General features: G+C 38.0%; 1 protein-coding gene across 1 annotated transcript in view; it reads left to right on the forward strand.

Moving 5' to 3' along the window:
- Positions 1-289: 289 nt before the first annotated feature.
- tbc1d16 (TBC1 domain family, member 16) overlaps positions 290-18,228 on the forward strand; it is a 56,815-nt gene continuing 38,876 nt past the window's right edge. The window contains exons 1-3 of the mRNA XM_041221230.1: positions 290-503; positions 14,455-14,692; positions 15,177-15,732. Of these exons, the coding sequence (XP_041077164.1) occupies positions 495-503; positions 14,455-14,692; positions 15,177-15,732 (803 nt within the window). The 5' untranslated portion in view covers positions 290-494. The remainder of the gene's footprint in view (positions 504-14,454; positions 14,693-15,176; positions 15,733-18,228) is intronic.

Below are 18,228 nucleotides of genomic sequence, written 5' to 3' on the forward strand. Positions count from 1 at the left end.
TATTTACAATCAAGAACAGGTGCTGAACAATTGGGATGGTAAAAAAAATGCTTCAGTAAAAATGCTTTAATATCGTATGGATGCCATGAAGAACAAAAGAGAGTATAGTCATGTTTCTGTTCCTGAAAATAAGGGTGATCTTCAGAGTAAGTGTGACAGGTGACTTAATGCTTACCTATGCTAATACCAGCATGGTTTACGTGAGCAGTTAACCTAGTGTAGAGGCTCAAGTCCTCCACGTTTCCTCTTGTTTTCACTTTTCACTCGTTGTTGATAAGGAAGAGGATTGTCATCCCGGAAGCAGCCGAGCAGAGAGTGGGGGGCTGGGTTAAATATTGCAAACCAACGTGTCAGAGTCTACAGAACCGAAATCAAAATAGAATAATAAATATTATTAAAAAAAAAAAAAAAAAAAAGGTGTTTGCTTACGGTCCAGGACAACATGGGAGAACGTCACTGACTGGAAAACCGGAGGGCTAAGAATGAGCATTTGAATGACCCAGGTATGCTACTGATGATTTTGTACATAGTGTCTCATATATAATTAAAGAGCCTGTATTATCTTACACTGGTGTCTTATTGGTAATTTTGCAATATATAACATGCAGAGGATAAAGTTTGAGCGAAATGCAGCTGTATCAGGTAAATAAAACGCGTGCTGTATGTATAAGGATGATTATGAGTAACAACTTATATTATTTCTAGATGGAATGAAAACGGTAGCTCACTACTACACTAGTGTTAATACTGTTCTGTAGTAGAATAATCTATTACAGCAAAAAAAAAAAAAAAAAAAAAAAACGATATTTAAAAAAATAATCATTGTCCAAAGCTTTTGAGGTAGGTTTTGAGGTTCAGATGGTAACGACAAGACTATGGTCTGGTGATATTCAGTACTGTCCGTAACTTGATAGTAATCAGTTTGCATGTTTCAGCAAGAGCGAATAATCAATACATTGATTCGTTTATTTTATAATGTCATTCAAATAGTTTAAATAATATTTACTAACTGGATATACGCAGGGTATGAGATAAAAAAAAAAAAGTAGCTAATATGGACACCAATTTGCGGTTGTTGCTAACTGCGAGATTATATTAAAATTAACTTCAGAATGATTTCATTACACATTATAAATATTCTCAGAAACAGCAATTTACTAAAATTTGGCAACAAATTAAATTGAACAAAAGTCTCAAACCATGTCAAACAGTGGAATTCCACGTATATATTATGACTTAGAAATAATGCAAATTAGTCTCTGTCTAGATTGCTAGTATTTGGCAGTTAATAGTACACAATCCAGATGGAGTATCTAGTTCCACATACCAGTTTAAACACAGGAATTAACTTTCGTGTGGTTTGGGGTGGAAGTACACTGAAATGTGATTTGGATCCATAAAAATGTGCTAAATAAATGTGCTTATATTGTATATTTTTTGTTATGCTTTACATGCATTGAGATGTTCAGGAATCATTTTATGTAGCATACAGTTTAATGTAGTCATTGAGACTTTGCTGTGCTGCTGTCAAGTGTTAAGCAAGTGTGTTAATAATGTGTTCCAGTGTTACATTTTCTATTTGAGCACATCCATGCTCAAGGGGGTAGTGTGTGTGTGTGTGTATGTGAATTCACTTGTATCAATCCAGTGAATAATACCATTAGTTTTGCCTAGTGATTTACTCAGTGTTTCTGTTCACTATTACTGTTGCAGTGAGTTGAGTAATTTGATCTGCTTCACAGCAGCAGGCAGTTGCTATGCCAATACTAACATGGTGAGGAATAGTTGCCACACAGACAACTGGAGGTCTTTGTAGTTACTACAGTAGCAAAAATTGAGATTTGTAAAAGCTCTACAAACAGGCTACTAGTTGACCCTCTAAAATGCAGTAGATTGTCAGACTGGGTTTATAGCGTCATTTGTAGTTTGCAGTTTGCAATATTTATTTAAAGTGTTTTCAGGGTTCTTTTTTATGCAGCCTGTTTCTTGTACCACAAAATGCACAAAAATGTGTTGAATACTATAAAAAGAATTCCTGGTTTTACAATGAGTTTAATAAGACACACCTGAGCTTGTTGCCTATCCTCTGCGACTAATCAAAAACGTGGAACTGGTGAAACTGCTATGCAATAGGAGTCTTATTTCCATTATTAGGTAATGTCATAGAGCTTTAGAATTAATCCAGTACAAACGTTCAGGTATTAACCTGATTTAGAGGAGATCGGTTCAGTCTTTTAAGAGCCATGATGATCATCACAGAGTTCTTTCAAAAAATATGACTAATGAAAAAAAAGGTTAATTTAATTACAAGTCAACTAACCAGTACACTGCTTCAGTAGTTTTCTGCTCATTAAACACAACATCAATATGCTCAACCTTGATGTTTAATTGTCATCCCAGTCTTTTCAAGAATGGATGTCTACAGAGAATCCATTTTATATTTTATTGTAAATCTAAAATGTTTCTGTATAAAATACTCTTATATCAACACATTCGCTGAATGTTTTGATACCCCTCACAGTTTAATTGAAACAGTTCATGGTTTCAGCTACAGGTAGGTCCACTGTAAGCAAAGTAGCTGCTGTTAGTCAGCACTTGAAACATTAGCCTCCAGTGTAATATATTTGCATGCTAAGCGCTTTAGCAATAGTACATAACTGTCTTGAAGTGTGAATTTGCATGACTACTGTGTTTTATGTATTTAAAATAAAGTAGTCTAAAGGGTGCTGCATACAGAACATACTGTACTGTATTAACTTTATACTAACCACCCCCCCCAGTCCAAAATAAAATCTTATTACTAACATAACAATCTCTCCACAGAGGCAGATGGCTTTTATTTTTGTTTACATTTCCCATTTTATAGTACAATGAAAATAAATGATCATTAACAGCTGTCAGGCGTAGCAGTCTCTTGCAGTACTATACACCCTGAGGCTTGTGTAATGTGTGCAACTTGCATGCAGTCCCTGTACGCCATCTGATTCGTCATACTTGCCTTCACGACATATCTGAAAATCACAATGATTTACCCATTGACAGATGTGTTTCTTTAGCATCTGCTCATTACATGGTGAAATTTGAAAATTCTGAAATGTAGAACACAATTGGTCTTTTCAGATACTGTGTGGTTTGGAAGGAAGCGTGACAAATCAAATGGTTTAATGCACATTATGCACCATTTAGCACATTTTGTAGTTCAGCTTTATAGTGTACATGTGTTGTACTGTAGGAGATTGAGATACAATACCTTAGACAGTTTTACAGAATCCCCCACCCCATGCAACAGCTAAATTGTTGAGCTATGGGCCCCTTGTTTAAGATCAATAACAAGTTATTATATATTTAAACCTGCCTTTTTCAGAGTTTGCATAGGTTCAGTGAAAGCTCTGTAGCCCTGAAAATAAAACCACATGGATTATAGCATAATGCATTAGGCTAATTGATAAACCCTGATCAAATGCGGCGATTGTGACAGTAGAATCATCTGCTGATCGTGCATGGTGAGTAGGTGCAGGGTTTATTTACATGAATTTGCATTCTTCCAGTTTCATTGCTTATGTACGCCAGATCTCCTAGTATTTAGAATAGAGGATTGCATAAATAATTCAGCTACAGCACTTGAGAATAGGTGAGTTGGGATCCTTGGTTAGGCAGCAACTTATCAGAATTTCCTTCTTGAGGCAATGGCCTTTGGGTTGGATATGTATATCCTCTTTAATTAATAATTAGAGAAAGCTATTGTGCAGTTTGTGCATTTAATTATTTAGTGAAATCTGATAGTAGGTTGTTTTTAAAAAATAAACAAAAAAAAAAAATAAACAAAATGGCAACAGACGATCTGTGGAGTGCAAGAAGACTGTATAAATAGGTTTCATAGAGTAAAAAATACCATAATAAATAAGTGGTCAGGTGGCTGGCTTTGTCTCGGGCCCCATTACCCAAACTGTTGTGCAATGCCTGGTAATGCCCTCTGTTTCGAGTCTTATTGTTTTACATATATACAAAGAATATTGAAGGTTATATTCAAAATAAAAACATGAGTTAAAGTCAATCGGCTTTATTGTTAGGTGGGCGGGCTTATAACTTCCTTTATTCATGATCCTGCCTTTCAAACTCCGTCGGGGTATTATTTAGAAAAAGTTATAAACGGACAACCGCATAACTTTGACACGCAGAGTAATGTAAATTTGGAAACCTCAACACATGGACCATGCCACAAAAACAATAAATCATTCCTCCTGTCTCTATCATAAAAACTCACTCACTTTCTCACTCGCTGTATTCCACACACAGTCTCCGGCTCTATCAGTCCCCACACACACACACACAAGAGAGCGGACCACTACTCTCATGGGGGGGGGGAGGGGCAGAGCAAGGGTGTCTAGATGACATGGTACGCACCCAGTAGCGGCTCTCTCTCTCACACGCACCCAACAGAGGCACACACACACTACCGAAACTAGTGGTATGGTCCCACCCCGGAACAATACAGATATGTGAATGCACAGGACCAGAGGAACCAAAAGTCTGCCAACATGAACTGACTGGGTTGCTACAATATTGAACTTACATTCATGAAGAGATATTATTTTTACATTTTTTCGAGTAATTATAATTATTTTGAGTACTTTTACCCACCTCTAATATATATATATACACACACACACACACACACACACACACACACACACACACACAGTGCCTTGCAAAAGTATTCAGACCCTCTCCCATTTTTCACATTTTGTTGCTTTAAAGCTTGCAGTCATGACACTTTGAAGTAGGAATTAATGTGTTATATACACAACCTATGTCACACATTCAAAGCAAAAACAAAAAGAAAGAAGAAAATAGATAATTATTAGGAAATAAAAATGGAAAAGTCATAATTGCATAAGTATTCAAACCCTTTGCTGTGGCAAACCTAAATTAATTCAGGTGTACGTAGTGACCTTACCGAGCCACACAATTAGTTGAATGGCCTCTGTCTGTGTGCAATATTAGTGGTTCTCATGATTTCAGAATAAAAACACCTGTCTCTGTGAGGTTCCTTGCTCAGGTAGTGAATTTCAAGCAAAGACTCAACCATGAAGACCAAGGAGCTTTCAAAGCAAGTCAAGGATAAAGTCAATGGAAAGCACAGATCAGGAGAAGGGTACAAAAATATCGAAGTCACTGAATATCCCTGTGAGTACAGTCTACTCAATCATCAAGAAATGGAAGAAACTGGTGAAGGATGCCACTGTGAGGCCAACGACAACTTTGAAAGAGCTACAGAGTTCAATGGCTGAGATGGTAGAATGTGCATCAGTCAACAATATATCCAGAACACTTCACAAAAGTAGCCTGTATGGCAAGGTGGAAAGAAGGAAGCCGTTACTAAAGCCATCTCAAATCCTGCATGGAGTTTGCAACAAAGCACCTGAGTGATCCTGCAAAAATGTGGCAAAAGGTGTTGTGGTCAGACAAGACCAAATTGGAACATTTTGGCAAACGTTACGTTTGGGGGCAGACCCAACACAGCACATCTCCCAGTCAACACCATCCCTATAGTCAAGCATGGTGGTGGCAGCATCAGGCTATGGGGATGCTTCTCCTCAGCAGGTTCTGGAAAGCTTGTTAGGATTGAAGGAAAAATGGATTGAGCAGATACTAGAGGAAAACCTGTTTGTCTGCTAAAGACTAAAAACTGGGGTGAAAATTCACCTTTCAGCAGTACAATGATCCAAAGCACAAGGCCAAAGCTACACCAGAGTGGCTTAAGAATAAGAAAGTGCATGCCCTTGAGTGGCCCATCCCTGAATCTGTGAAAAGACTTAAACTGCTGTCCATTAGCAATCCTTGAGCAAATCTGCCAAGAATGGGCACAGACTGCACCAAGCCGGTATGCAAAGGTGGTAGAGACTTGCCCAAAAAGACTGCCAAAGGTACTTCCACTAAATATTGAGTTGACGGGTCTGAATACTTATGCAATCAACATATTTCAGTTTTTTCTCTTTAGTTTTTGCTGACATTTACTGTAACTTATCTTACCCTTTAGAAGTTTGAGCATTCAAGTTTTGAATAAAATATTAAGTTTAAAAAAATGTGTATGCATCATTTTGTAATTTCACAAAATGGGACACCATAGGAAGGGTCTGAATACTTTTGCAAGGCACTATGTGTGTGTGTGTGTGTGTGTGTGTGTGTGTGTGTGTGTGTGTGTGTATATATATATATATATATATATATATATATATATATATATATATATATATATATATATATATATATATATATATATATATATATATATATAATATATATATATATAAACCGAAAGGAGTCTTAAAGTAATTACTGCTGGTAGGATTAAAATAAATTACTGTGCTTTGGGCATCTAGTTGTTCTGTGTCTGAGCAAAGTTTTGGAATGAGAGAGGATACTGGGGATATTCTGGAGAAGGTCTGAAGACCCTCCTAATTTACGGGATTAGTTAAGACAGTTAAGATGATTTGTTTTTATAAAGGGGCTAGTCTAGTCATGTTTTCTGAGAAAGCTGTTCTTGAGGATAAGGAAATGGCTAAACTTATAAAAGCCTTTAAAACTCTGCACATTAGCACCTCCTTAGAGGCTGAAGAACCGCACCAAGTCCATCGTCCTGGATGATTTGATTCTTATAAGCGGTTGATTCTTAAAAGCGGACCAATGTGATTATTGTGGTGATGAAACTTAATGTCATGAGTTCTCGCATGTATGCACAGGGACCACACGAAACATCGGTTAGTTAGTGCTCCAGCTAAAAGCTAGGTTTATTTTGTTTGTTTGTTTGTTTGTTTTATTAGCGGTTGTTTCCCCACTGGACTGTAAGAAAAATAAAATCAACACCGGTTTTAAACTAAATCAAAACTTCAGCCTGATCACTCACACTACTCTAGGTCACGTAACACAACAATTACAAAAGCGCCTCCGCGTGTCATCAGTTTAATACAGTATACAAATGTCAAGGTGCTCAATCACTGAGGATAATACATCAAAACAAGTCCTTGTGGGATTATGTTTACTCAAGGCTGCTGAATCCTGTTTTACTACAGTATACTTGAGAAGCAGTCATCTTGAGAAGGTTCCCAGTTTAACTGCCATGCGGTGATACGTGTAATGACCTTTGAATTAAAATGACATTATAGTACAGTATTTTACTGTCTGGACTACCACTGCATTTAAGCATATATATTGTCACAAAGACGGCCGGAGTGGGTGGCGTCAGACCAGAGCCAGGAAATAAACAACAAGAGAGGTGGAGTTTGGTGGAGCAGAGCTCAGCATTTAATAAGTGAACAGACAATCAGGAAATAAAAAGGGTGCAACAAACAAAAACACAGGACACGGCACTTTTGCCAAAATAAATAGACAAACAAAACGGACTACACAGACAAACACGGTGAGCTTCTATTTTTCTTACAATTATCACAATTACCTCCATCTCCAATCCCGTTATCCACTCACTGAACACACAACCCAGAGTGAGTGAAAACATGCTGCTTTTATGCAGCTGTGCCGAGACTCGATTAGCAATCAATCATTCAATTGGAGTCGCGGTACAACTGCACGTGATTTAATAAATTGCAGCTCCCCGTGCTCACATATTATGACATTTTACTTGCCTAAATACAAATATACATTTTAAACACAGACCCGTTTATATCCCGTGTACCAATGACTATACACCTACATTAACACACAGGGACGGGGTCTTTGCCACAATATGGCATACTTTTTTGTTGTGATGCAAATCTCACAGTTTTTCATTAAGCGGAGATGCAAAACTCTGCAATCCCCCCTCCTCATCTTCCTCCTCCTCCTCACCGCGCCGCAATCCCGCTCCCTCTATCAAGCATATCACATAGTAACACTCCTGTACTTGGTATGCATTCAGTGAATGTGTATTCACTTTATTGAAACAATGCACTTGACCAAGTACCGTATTACATATGGTCAGTTTGCCCCGAAATAATTCATATAGGCAGATTGTTTTACATTGGTTAACACAGGAATGCTTTTGTCCCAGTGGTTTTGATCGCTATATGAGGTTGATTCTTATGTCAGTGATTCTTATAAACAGAGTGCACTGTAATCCTAAACTACACGGATAGTGCGAGAAACTGAAGCTCTGGTAGAAAATTCGGTCAGACCAAAATCTTGCCGAACTGGACAAAACTCACACAATAGTAAAACATATTCAGTCTTTTTTCAAATTACTTTGTTTAATGCCGACATTAGGAGAACAGTATAAAATTGCATAAACTGCATTCTCCCACTGTAGGCATTCAATAAATGTATTCATTAAATTAGCGAAGTAATTCTTCCACAGCAATACGTAAGAATCTAAAACATGATATATTAAAAACCGGAGCAATATGTCAACAGCTGCCATCTTTCAGTATGTCTTGCAGAATATTGTAAACGTCCGGTTAACACACTATATAAACGAACCGAGTGCACTTGCAAACTGCATTGCGAACACAAACAAACTCCGTCCTGAAAAAACACGATCCCTCATTAGATCTATACATATTCATAAGGAGCCCTCACAAAAGAACAAAGTCAGAGGTCCCTAACAAGGTCAAAGGTCCCCATCCATCAAACTTTGCACAGAAGGTATCATAATGATACTACTTACGACTTTAATTGAAGCCAATATAATTGACTAACAGTGACTTCAATTGAAATAATTTGTTGCCACTGTGAGAAGCTCATTTTAACAGAATACTGCTAATTGCAATTTTGATCACTGATGTGTTGGAATTGATTAAAAAGGAATGGGAATTTAAATTGGAATTGTTAATGGATTTTAAAAATGAATTGGAATTGGAATTGAAAAAAAGAACTGACTCCGACTCTTTTGTCTCCCATTATATTCTGTCCGGGACATTTCAATGTGGTGATATTAACAGGATTGATTGAACATGTGTGTCAAGCTAATATTGTGTAAGGTTAACTTTTCACTGTGGTGATGTTGGAGACGCACTAAAATGAACGAAATGGTCTTTTGGACTGAGTGATTTTTGGGTGGGTGGGGAAAACTCCAGCTGAAACATCCAGATGCCACCCTTCCTTATTTTAAAGCCTGTGTTTTAATTAGCTTTTTTTTTTTAAATTGTGTTGCATGCTGTCATTCAGTCTTTTTGGCTGCCTCTGAGCAGCTTGCCTGTGCTGTTCACTGAACTGTTAATAAACCGGCTGTGAAAAACTGCAGCTGAACTGTATTGCAGCCAAGTAATGTTTGCAGTCACAGTTCTGTTTAAAGTACAGAGCCAATAAAGTCATCACAGTAATTCTTACCTAATAGGCTATGTATTGCCATGACTTCATTGATCTCTAATTTTTCCGTTAGATTTGACACACCTCCTGGTAAACTTGTACATGATTTTTGTATAGCTGTTTTCAAAGGTTTAAATGAGCATAATTTACCATTGAACCCTTGGAAGATATCTTGTTTGGACATTTAAAATACGTGAGTCTTTGGATTGACCAGTCATCATTTATGTGTGCATCTTTTATATAGCAAAATGGGAGACCAACAAAAATTAGTCATTTATATTATGTAATATTGCCTGGAATTATTTTGTTAGCTCTGTGTACTTTAAAACCAGGATTTGGAAGGATTGAGTTGATCTGACAGTATTTATTTAGGGTTAATAATTCTGCAATTATTCAGAAGAGGGCTATGGGCTCTTTAATGTCTACAGTGTAGACAGGACCTCAGGTTAACCTGTCATCTGAAGGATGGCACTCCTACAGCACAACAGTTGCGTGCTGGTCTCCTGCTGTTCACAGCCACCAGCTCGGTATGTAAAGTGCCTTGGAACGGCTTCTACTGTGAAAGGTTGTAAATAAGTCCAAGATTATTATTGTTGTTTTTGTTTGATCTGACAAGATCAGGCTCAAAGTCAACACTGTCTGTTTTGTACTTGTTGACTGCAACCTTTTTGCTGGCATTAAATGGAGCTATAGCTATGTGATTTTTTTTAAATTAAGGACATGAAGTCAGACATGTGCAGGCTTGCATGTCCCATAGCTTTTACAGCTATTGAAAAACAGACTCAAAAGGGGTGTTTGCATTTTGCTCATAGATGATAGACCAGTGATACTGTAAAAGTGCTATGTCAGTACTTGCTGATCTGTCCTATACTGCAGTCCCATCCTTTTTTTGCTAACCATGTGTTGTCTTTAAAAGGCCTTGATTAACTAAAGCTTGAATGACTATCTTGACAGACACTGAATGACTATCTTGACAGACACTGGTCTCAGTTTGCTGTTGCTGTAAACTCTTATGAAAGACCCCTCACCATGAAGACAGCTCTGTCAGCTCCCTTCAATTTCAAAACCATCTGTAGACAGTCTCTCTGCCAAAACCATTAATAGGGCCATTGGGAGGCTGTACAGTAATATGGGGGATTCCACTGTACCTCTGTTCACATTCACACCATCTGAGTAGGGCTGTTTTCACGTTTACAAAATCTGGTAAAATGTGCGTACACCTAGAGAATGAGGGAAATTGGGTCTACTGTATTTGTCATACTCTGAACAACTGATACATTTTAAGCATTACTTTTTAATATACTTCCTCTTAATACACTTAAAAAAAAAAAATAAGGAAATACCAATTCTTATTTTTACAAAAAGGGTCCTTACAATTGTTTAAGGAAACGTCTTTGATATTTGCATGACATGAAGGGATGTCTTGGTTTATAGAAGTTTAACGCAGTAAATTTGCACAATAATTATACTTTAGCAAGCTTTCACTGTGGTTTATTGCACTTTGCTATGATTTTACGACAAAAAACTTTTTTTTAAAGAGTATTTGAGTTAACCCTTATTAATAAATAAATAAATAACAAAATCAGGCTTAATTTTGTCTAACCTTAAAAGACCCCTATTTTATAAGCTGCAGTATATGGCAGATGAAGCAGCAGTTGAAATATATAAATATAGGTAATGAATTATGTGGTGTATGTCTGAGTAGTTTAAGATTTTGGGGTTGGTAAGTAGTACTGGTGCACTTGACCAAAATATGTGCTTTCTTCAATGTGCTGAAGAATGTGTTAAAACCATGGGTGTTTGCACGCAAGGCTGGGTTATATATTGTTATCATGGATTATTGACAGATCTGCACATGTTCGTAGTAAGAACGCAGTGTCAACATATCTGTTTCGGTCACTATGCCAGGTCATAGTGAAGGTACAGTCTCTCTCTGTTTACACATAGGTGAGCCATGTATTTTGTTATCTACAAGTCTGAAATCTACAACCACATCCTGGTTCATTTTTCCTTAACTCACTTTAAGAATTCATTTTTGACGTAAGAACTGAATTGCATATACAGGTAACCTTTTTTTTTTTTTTTTTTTTTTATAAACAGAAAGCATTTAAATATTAAACCTGGTAAGATTGTAGCTCTTTTTTGTTGCATATATGTGTTTTTTTTTTAAATTTATTTTGCTCTATGGAAATGTTAACAAATTGCAGGCTTTTTTTTCAATCCTAAATTCACAACAACCTCAAGTTTCAGATTTAGTAACAAAGGAGTGGATCAGAAGCATAATGAGAAGTTTGTTAACATTTCATTTTTGAAACTCAACTGAGATAATATGTGGAAAAGAAAACAGGATCAGTGTGTTTTCCATTCAAGGTAGTCTGGATTAAAAATTATAGGTCTTATAACAAGGTAACTGTAGGCTTTGGAAGGAATTGCTTTTGTTAGTGATGACAGTGTCTCTTTAAATTGTTTCATAAATTAATCAAAGGGCTGTCAGAGTTGCTGCTGGTTATCTGGTAGCCTTTAGCTTTTCTTTTTAGTTTGGAGGCTCTGATGTCCTGTGATAAGCTGCCAGTTACAGAATGAAGAAAGAGGAGAGTGTCAATTTTAACTCCCCAGCTCTTAGTCCTCCTACAAGCCTTAATACATTCTGTCAGTTTAAGAGTGCCTAAAGGTGATTTGTGTGAATTCTGTTGGAGAGCAGGCCAGGCTGCAGAACAACCACTTATTCAGTTGCAAATCTTGGAATAAGTGGTTTTGTTTTGGCACTCCTTCCTTATGATTGTTTCTTTTTAAACAGGGTTCGAAATTAATCTGCGTCGAAGTATAGTCCGTTGACAATGGAAGTAAAGATCTGCCAAGGAAAATAATCCCTGAATGAATTCATTTAATATAAAAAATGATACCCGTTTTCTTATTTATTTAAAAAAAATATACCTGTGGTATAAACGAATGGTATAGTGTTTTTATATGCCTTAGGAGGATGCCCTTACCATGAACGATCATTCAGTATCTTGTCTATATCCCTACTCCAAATAAAGATGTGACATTTTGAACTATAGATTCTATTGCACATGCTGTGCGTGCAGGTCATTACTGCCTGCTTTTGCATGATATTAACACCTGCAATGTATTTTGGTAAGGAATATTTTGATATGCCTTGAACTTCATTTACACTGATACAGTATATGCTGCTTATTTTCTGGCAAAGTAAATATTTTTCTCTGAAGAACAGTAGTGTTTTGCTTTGTTTATTCAAAGTGAACGTTTGTCTCTCTAAGTAATTCTGGACCTTGCACTGGCATTTTAGGGGGCTGTTTTATGGGTGGATTCAGGCAGAAGACACTGGGCTGCTTTGTGGCCTGTGTTCTCTGTTCTGTGGCGCTCAATCAAACTGGCAGAAGATATCTTTCTATATATCTTTTTTTTTTCTTTATATAGCGCCTTTCATACTGGACCACTATCACAAAGTGCTTTACAGAGGTAGGCTGTGAACTGTGAATTATATGCAGAGTCACTTACAGTAGGACACTGATTTTAACATCTTGTCCGCAGGATGGAGCACAATGAGGTTAAGTGGCTTGCTCACAGTGAGTCAGTAAGTGGCAGAGGTGGGATTTGAACCGGTGACCTTCTGGTTACAAGCTCTAGACTTTAACCACTGGACCACAGAATGCAGAATGTTAACAAATTGATGTTGTATAACACAGAAATTAAGCTCAATGTGAATCCCTGCTCCACATCATCTCCTGTTATTGTCTGCATTCTCCCTGACAGAGTTTATTGATAACAAATGAAATAGGACTCTGCTTCTGGCCCGCGGCTCATTTCTGCACTTCAAGCACTTTTTTTCTGTCGGCAGCAAGCTGAATTATTTATTATGCTTGTAGCTGTAATTAAATGGACAGGGCCCTGTTTTAGGCTGAATCAGTGGGGCTAATTACACAGCCATGTGCTGTTCTAAGAAAATGTGAGAAATCATTATTAAAGCTAAAATGCCCTGAAATTATAATTGTTTTTTTTTTTATATATATAACTTATCTTTTTCCTTCAACAAAATGTGACAAGTAACAACTTAAAGGAAAGTAATAGCCAGTGGCATGTTCTTCTTCCAGCTTACACATTTGTTATAAAAAAAAAAATGTCAGTCTCAAACATTTTTCGTCCTTTTCTTCCAGAAAAAAAAATTCCTGAAAGCACTGGTTTAGTCTGCTTGCATGTCAGTCACAGGTGTTTGGCATCTTTTGACTGGTTCCTCAAGGCAGATTTGAAGCCCACCCTCGCAGAGTATACAGTGTAGCACGTGCTTTCTTCAGATCTTATTTATAGGATATTAATTAGTTTTTAATCAAAACACAGTGCTTTTCGTTACTGCGTCAAATTTGAAATACAAATTTTTCTGCATGAGAAATGAATAAAAGCTTGCTCACGTAAGGAAGCATACTGTGCTCTGCCTGTTGGGATGTACTGTCACAATGTTTTCCAGCATTCGGTAACACTCCAAGCTCTGAAGACCATTACTAACTCAGTTTATAGGGTTTACATAGCTTCTTGAGCAACTTCAGCATTAAACGCTTTCTTTCTTTTTTTTTTTTTTTTTTTTTAGAAAGGCCACATCCTGCATATTCTTCTAGTGAGTGAAGTTTAAGAGTCCAGGCTTCATGTATTTATTTATTTATCCGTGATTCAACCACTTCAATCATTGGAATGTTTCCCGTTGCAACAACAGGATGGGAGGGCACTGTGAACTCCTGGGTTTTAGTAAAGTAAGCACTTCAATGAAGATGTTTAGTCTGACTGGGAATCCAGTCAGTCACACGTCCAATTCCAAATTAGTGGCCAAACTACTTAGTTGCAGCGTTAAGAACCCAGGAGCAGAAACCAGTAGCTGACTTTGTGTTTCAAAATATCCCAATTAATTTGCCTCAAGTACCTATGAATGATTAATGCATTTGTTTGTGTACTTCAATTATGATTGTGTAGTAGAGGTTGAATTTACTAGCAGAAAATCATCAAATATTGATGATGTTCTTGTAGAGTGCGCTATAGGCTAAACTATAGAATGAGGTAGTGTCCCAGGAGTTCTAATTTGTTGTAGAATTGGAAGTGATCGCCAGACCCTGCACTGTTAACCTGGTGCTCTTGCCGCCCCCCCAGCCCCCCGCTGTTCCCCCGCGCTCCGCACTGAAGCGCTCAGATAATGGAAGCAAGCTCCTGGAGATGTCTCTGGGTCGGCTCCTGCGACGTGCCTCATCAAAGGCCTCTGACCTCCTGACCTTTAATCCCGGATCTGGTGGCTCCCGCTCTATCCTGGATGGGGAGATCATCTACTCCAAGAACAACGTGTGTGTTCATCCCTCAGAGCTGCTGCAGGGGACCGCTGAGCACCACCCAGGTACCACCTGACTTACAGCACTGAGCAGAGAACAGGAGTGCTTACAGGACACACATTCTGCAAAACCGAAAGTCAGCCTGGCCAGATTTACTGAATTAGTGAATTATTCAATCTTGAAATAATGAGAAAGCAAATTGTTGTTGTTGTTAGCAGTTACCGATAGCAGTTGTTAGTGGTATTATGTTTTTGTTTCAATAAATAGTGATCTGCCAATGAAAAGCATGACATTTAAATAAAATGTATTTTATTTTAAATGCATCTGTTGATGCAATAAGTTTTAATTTATAGTAAATTTATTTTTAGTTTAAATGCATTCTTTTGCACCAGTAAAATAACTTACCCAAAATAACATATTAAATGAGAATGCATAATTTGCTTCCCTGGTAACAGTTTTGAAATTTAGAAGAATCCTTTTGGGATCCTTTTAAAATGAAAGTAATTCAATAAGCAGCTGTTATACCTGAGCCTGTTTGCCTGTGTGCAGGGTACCTGTGCATCCACATGGAGAGGGACGAGTTCCTGGGCACTACGCTGGTCCTTGCCTGGGTCCCCAACTCTCGAATCCAGCGGCAGGACGAGGAAGCGCTGCGCTACATCACTCCGGAGAGCTCCCCGGTGCGCAAGGCTCCACGCCGCAGGGGCAAACACACGCAGGGGCACGGCAGAGCACAGGCCGAGAGGAGGGAACCGGCGAGGATAGGCGAGGCGGAGCAGATCCTGAGCGTGTCTCCCAGAGTGACAGACCCCGTGCACCTAGCCGATACCCCCTTCCTGGAAACCACCTCAACACGCACCACACACAGCGACTCAGGAATCCTGTCGACAATCAGTGGCGCCTCCGAGGAGGAGGAGGACCTGCCTGGGGACGGAGCCCCCGAAGCTGGGGAGGACGAGGGCTTGTGTGACCTCTCTGCCGACGACGTGAGCAGGGACAGCACCATGGGCTCCGACTCGGACACCTTGTCCTCCCCCTTCTGCCTGTCCCCCATCAGCGAGGCCCTGGGAGAGAGCAGCAGCGTTTTCCTGGACAACGAGAGCAGGTGAGCTGTACTGGGAAGGGTAAACACTGACAAGGAGTTGGCCTGAGGAGACTGGAAGTTTTGTGTACTGGATTTTATTTTTTTACTGAAATAGTCATTCCCTATTATTATTATTATTATTATTATTATTATTATTATTATTATTATTAGTATTATTTTTTAGCCAGTTTGTGATTGTAGCTCACAAAATAATTCTGTTAGTCTTGCCTGTTGCGCTTCCAGTTGTTATTGATGCCTGAAAGGTGTACTTTCGAAAGAAATACATGTTACAGCAAACATTTCATTTTAAAACATGGTATCTGATACTGCACTAGGCTCAATCATTCTGTTGCAAGCTTTGCTTTCAGGTCCACCCCTGTCATTAACCAGCCAGCTGCTTCCCCTGTTGACTAATTAATCCAACCAATTAGTCTGATATCAATGACTGAGCAGTGTAACAAACTGTAATAGCCCTATTGTGCTGGTTTTGGATAGTCTGAGCAAAGGGCCCTGGAATAAGAAAGGCTTGGACTTTCTCATTTCTATGTCTCAGTTATTATTTAGCAGTCGGAGTTGTCTTTCTGCGTATGGAGACAAGGTGGTTGATTCACTAGAAGTAGCATTTATTGGTTGGCAAGGGTTACTCTTCTCTTACGTTCATACTGCTTTGGGTTTCTGATACAGACATGCAGGTTTCCATCTGTGTGTGAGTATTATTGTCACATGAATTGCTGTTCTCTCTACCTGGAGTTTCTTTGTTTAATAAATGGGTGTTGGCTTCTTAATGATTCATCAACAACGATACTGCATTAAAAGAGCAGAGCAGGAAAATCAGCTTGCTCTCGAAAACCCTTGTGTGTTTTGTATTTAGAAAAACAACAGTCTCCTATGAAACCTCTGGAACCGAGTTTCTTGAGGTAATACAGCACAGTTTTGAAAGGTTCTCTAAGCCATAAACAATCACAAAATCCAAAAATTGCATTACAAAAGTCACCCAAGTTGAGAATGCATTATTTTTCAGGGGATGGGGAGAAAAAAAAAACAGCTGGTTAAAATATCATAATGTACAATGTGCCATTAGTATGAAAAAGAGAGAAACCCATGGGACGGGGCATTTTAGTTGGCATACTAACTGTATTTTCAAAAATAATTGGCTTGCATTAAACATGAATTTTAATTTAGAAATCCAAGTACCAGGCTCACAGAATTCTAATATGTACTGAGTCACCCTGTTAAATAATTAGACATTAACATGAACTTGTATAACTATCCCTGGCTACTGGGTGAAGTGAAATGCGCATATGACCCAATTTTGCCGCTTCTTGGAAATGAATCAGTCATGTAACAGTTCTTGTGAAAAAGGAAACATGTGTTTGGAATTTAAAAAAATCATATGTATATATTTAAATTTTTAAAATGTGACTATCTGTAATTATTTGGTTTAATGCTGCATTTAACAATTCACCGTTGATGAAAAGAATATACTTTGGTTAATAGACCGGAATTACCCTCAGTTTGTCACTAGAGGGCACTCGCATCAGCAAGCAGAATGAAATAGAGCAGTCTGCTATTGATTTACAATAGACAGTAAAAAGGCCTTTTACACATTTAAACTAGCAGCTATATATTAAACCCAGTTTAAAGCAGGAATATTTTAAGACAACTTACATTCATTATTTGCCTCAATTTGGGAATAATATTTAACTAAGTGTGTATAGCAGTGTTCAGGTGTATTTTTCTTTTAAGGTTTCAGCAGCATCCTGTGTTCGAGTTACTATAAAGGGTAGAGTAAAACAAATCTACTGTGACTCAATGTAACCCTTTTGTGAAACCTAGGGTATGGCAAGTTACAGTTGTTACATATGTCTGAATTGCACTTTTTCTTTTTGTGATCAGTCTGAACACCACCAGTAAAACAGCATTTTAAAATCTGTTTATAGATTAAGAGAAATACAGTAAGCAATCAAAAAGCAGGAAATATTGCAGGGCAGGAAACAAGACACCCATTGCATAACGACGTGAGCCATTCTTGGGTTTACTATGAGTTTAATAAGACACGCCCGAGCTTGTTATCTAAACACTGACTAAGCAGGTTTGTATTAAAATCTGAAATGGGTGAAACTGTTATGCATTATTATTATTTATTATTATTATTATTATTATTATTATTATTATTATTATTATTATTAATAATTGGTCATTTAGTAGACGCTTTTATCGAAAGCGACTTACAGAGACTAGCGGGCGAACTATGCATCACAACTGTTGCTGCACAGCCACTTACAATAGGACCTTGGTTTTATGTCTCGGTTTTTGTTGTTGTTACATTTAACCTTGTGCCTTTGATTGACTTGCTCAGGGTAACACACTGTGAGTCAGTGGCTGAGCTAGAATTGGGTAAGCCCAGTTCTTTAACCACTGGACCACCAAGCCTCCTGAGCCACTGGTGGTGGTGGTGGTGGTAACGGCACACAGAATGTGTGAAGCAGGCATGTGTTTAAATCCTGGAGCGTTTGT

The sequence above is a fragment of the Polyodon spathula genome, chromosome 21, assembly GCF_017654505.1.
Source record: "Polyodon spathula isolate WHYD16114869_AA chromosome 21, ASM1765450v1, whole genome shotgun sequence".
NCBI lineage: Eukaryota > Metazoa > Chordata > Actinopteri > Acipenseriformes > Polyodontidae > Polyodon > Polyodon spathula.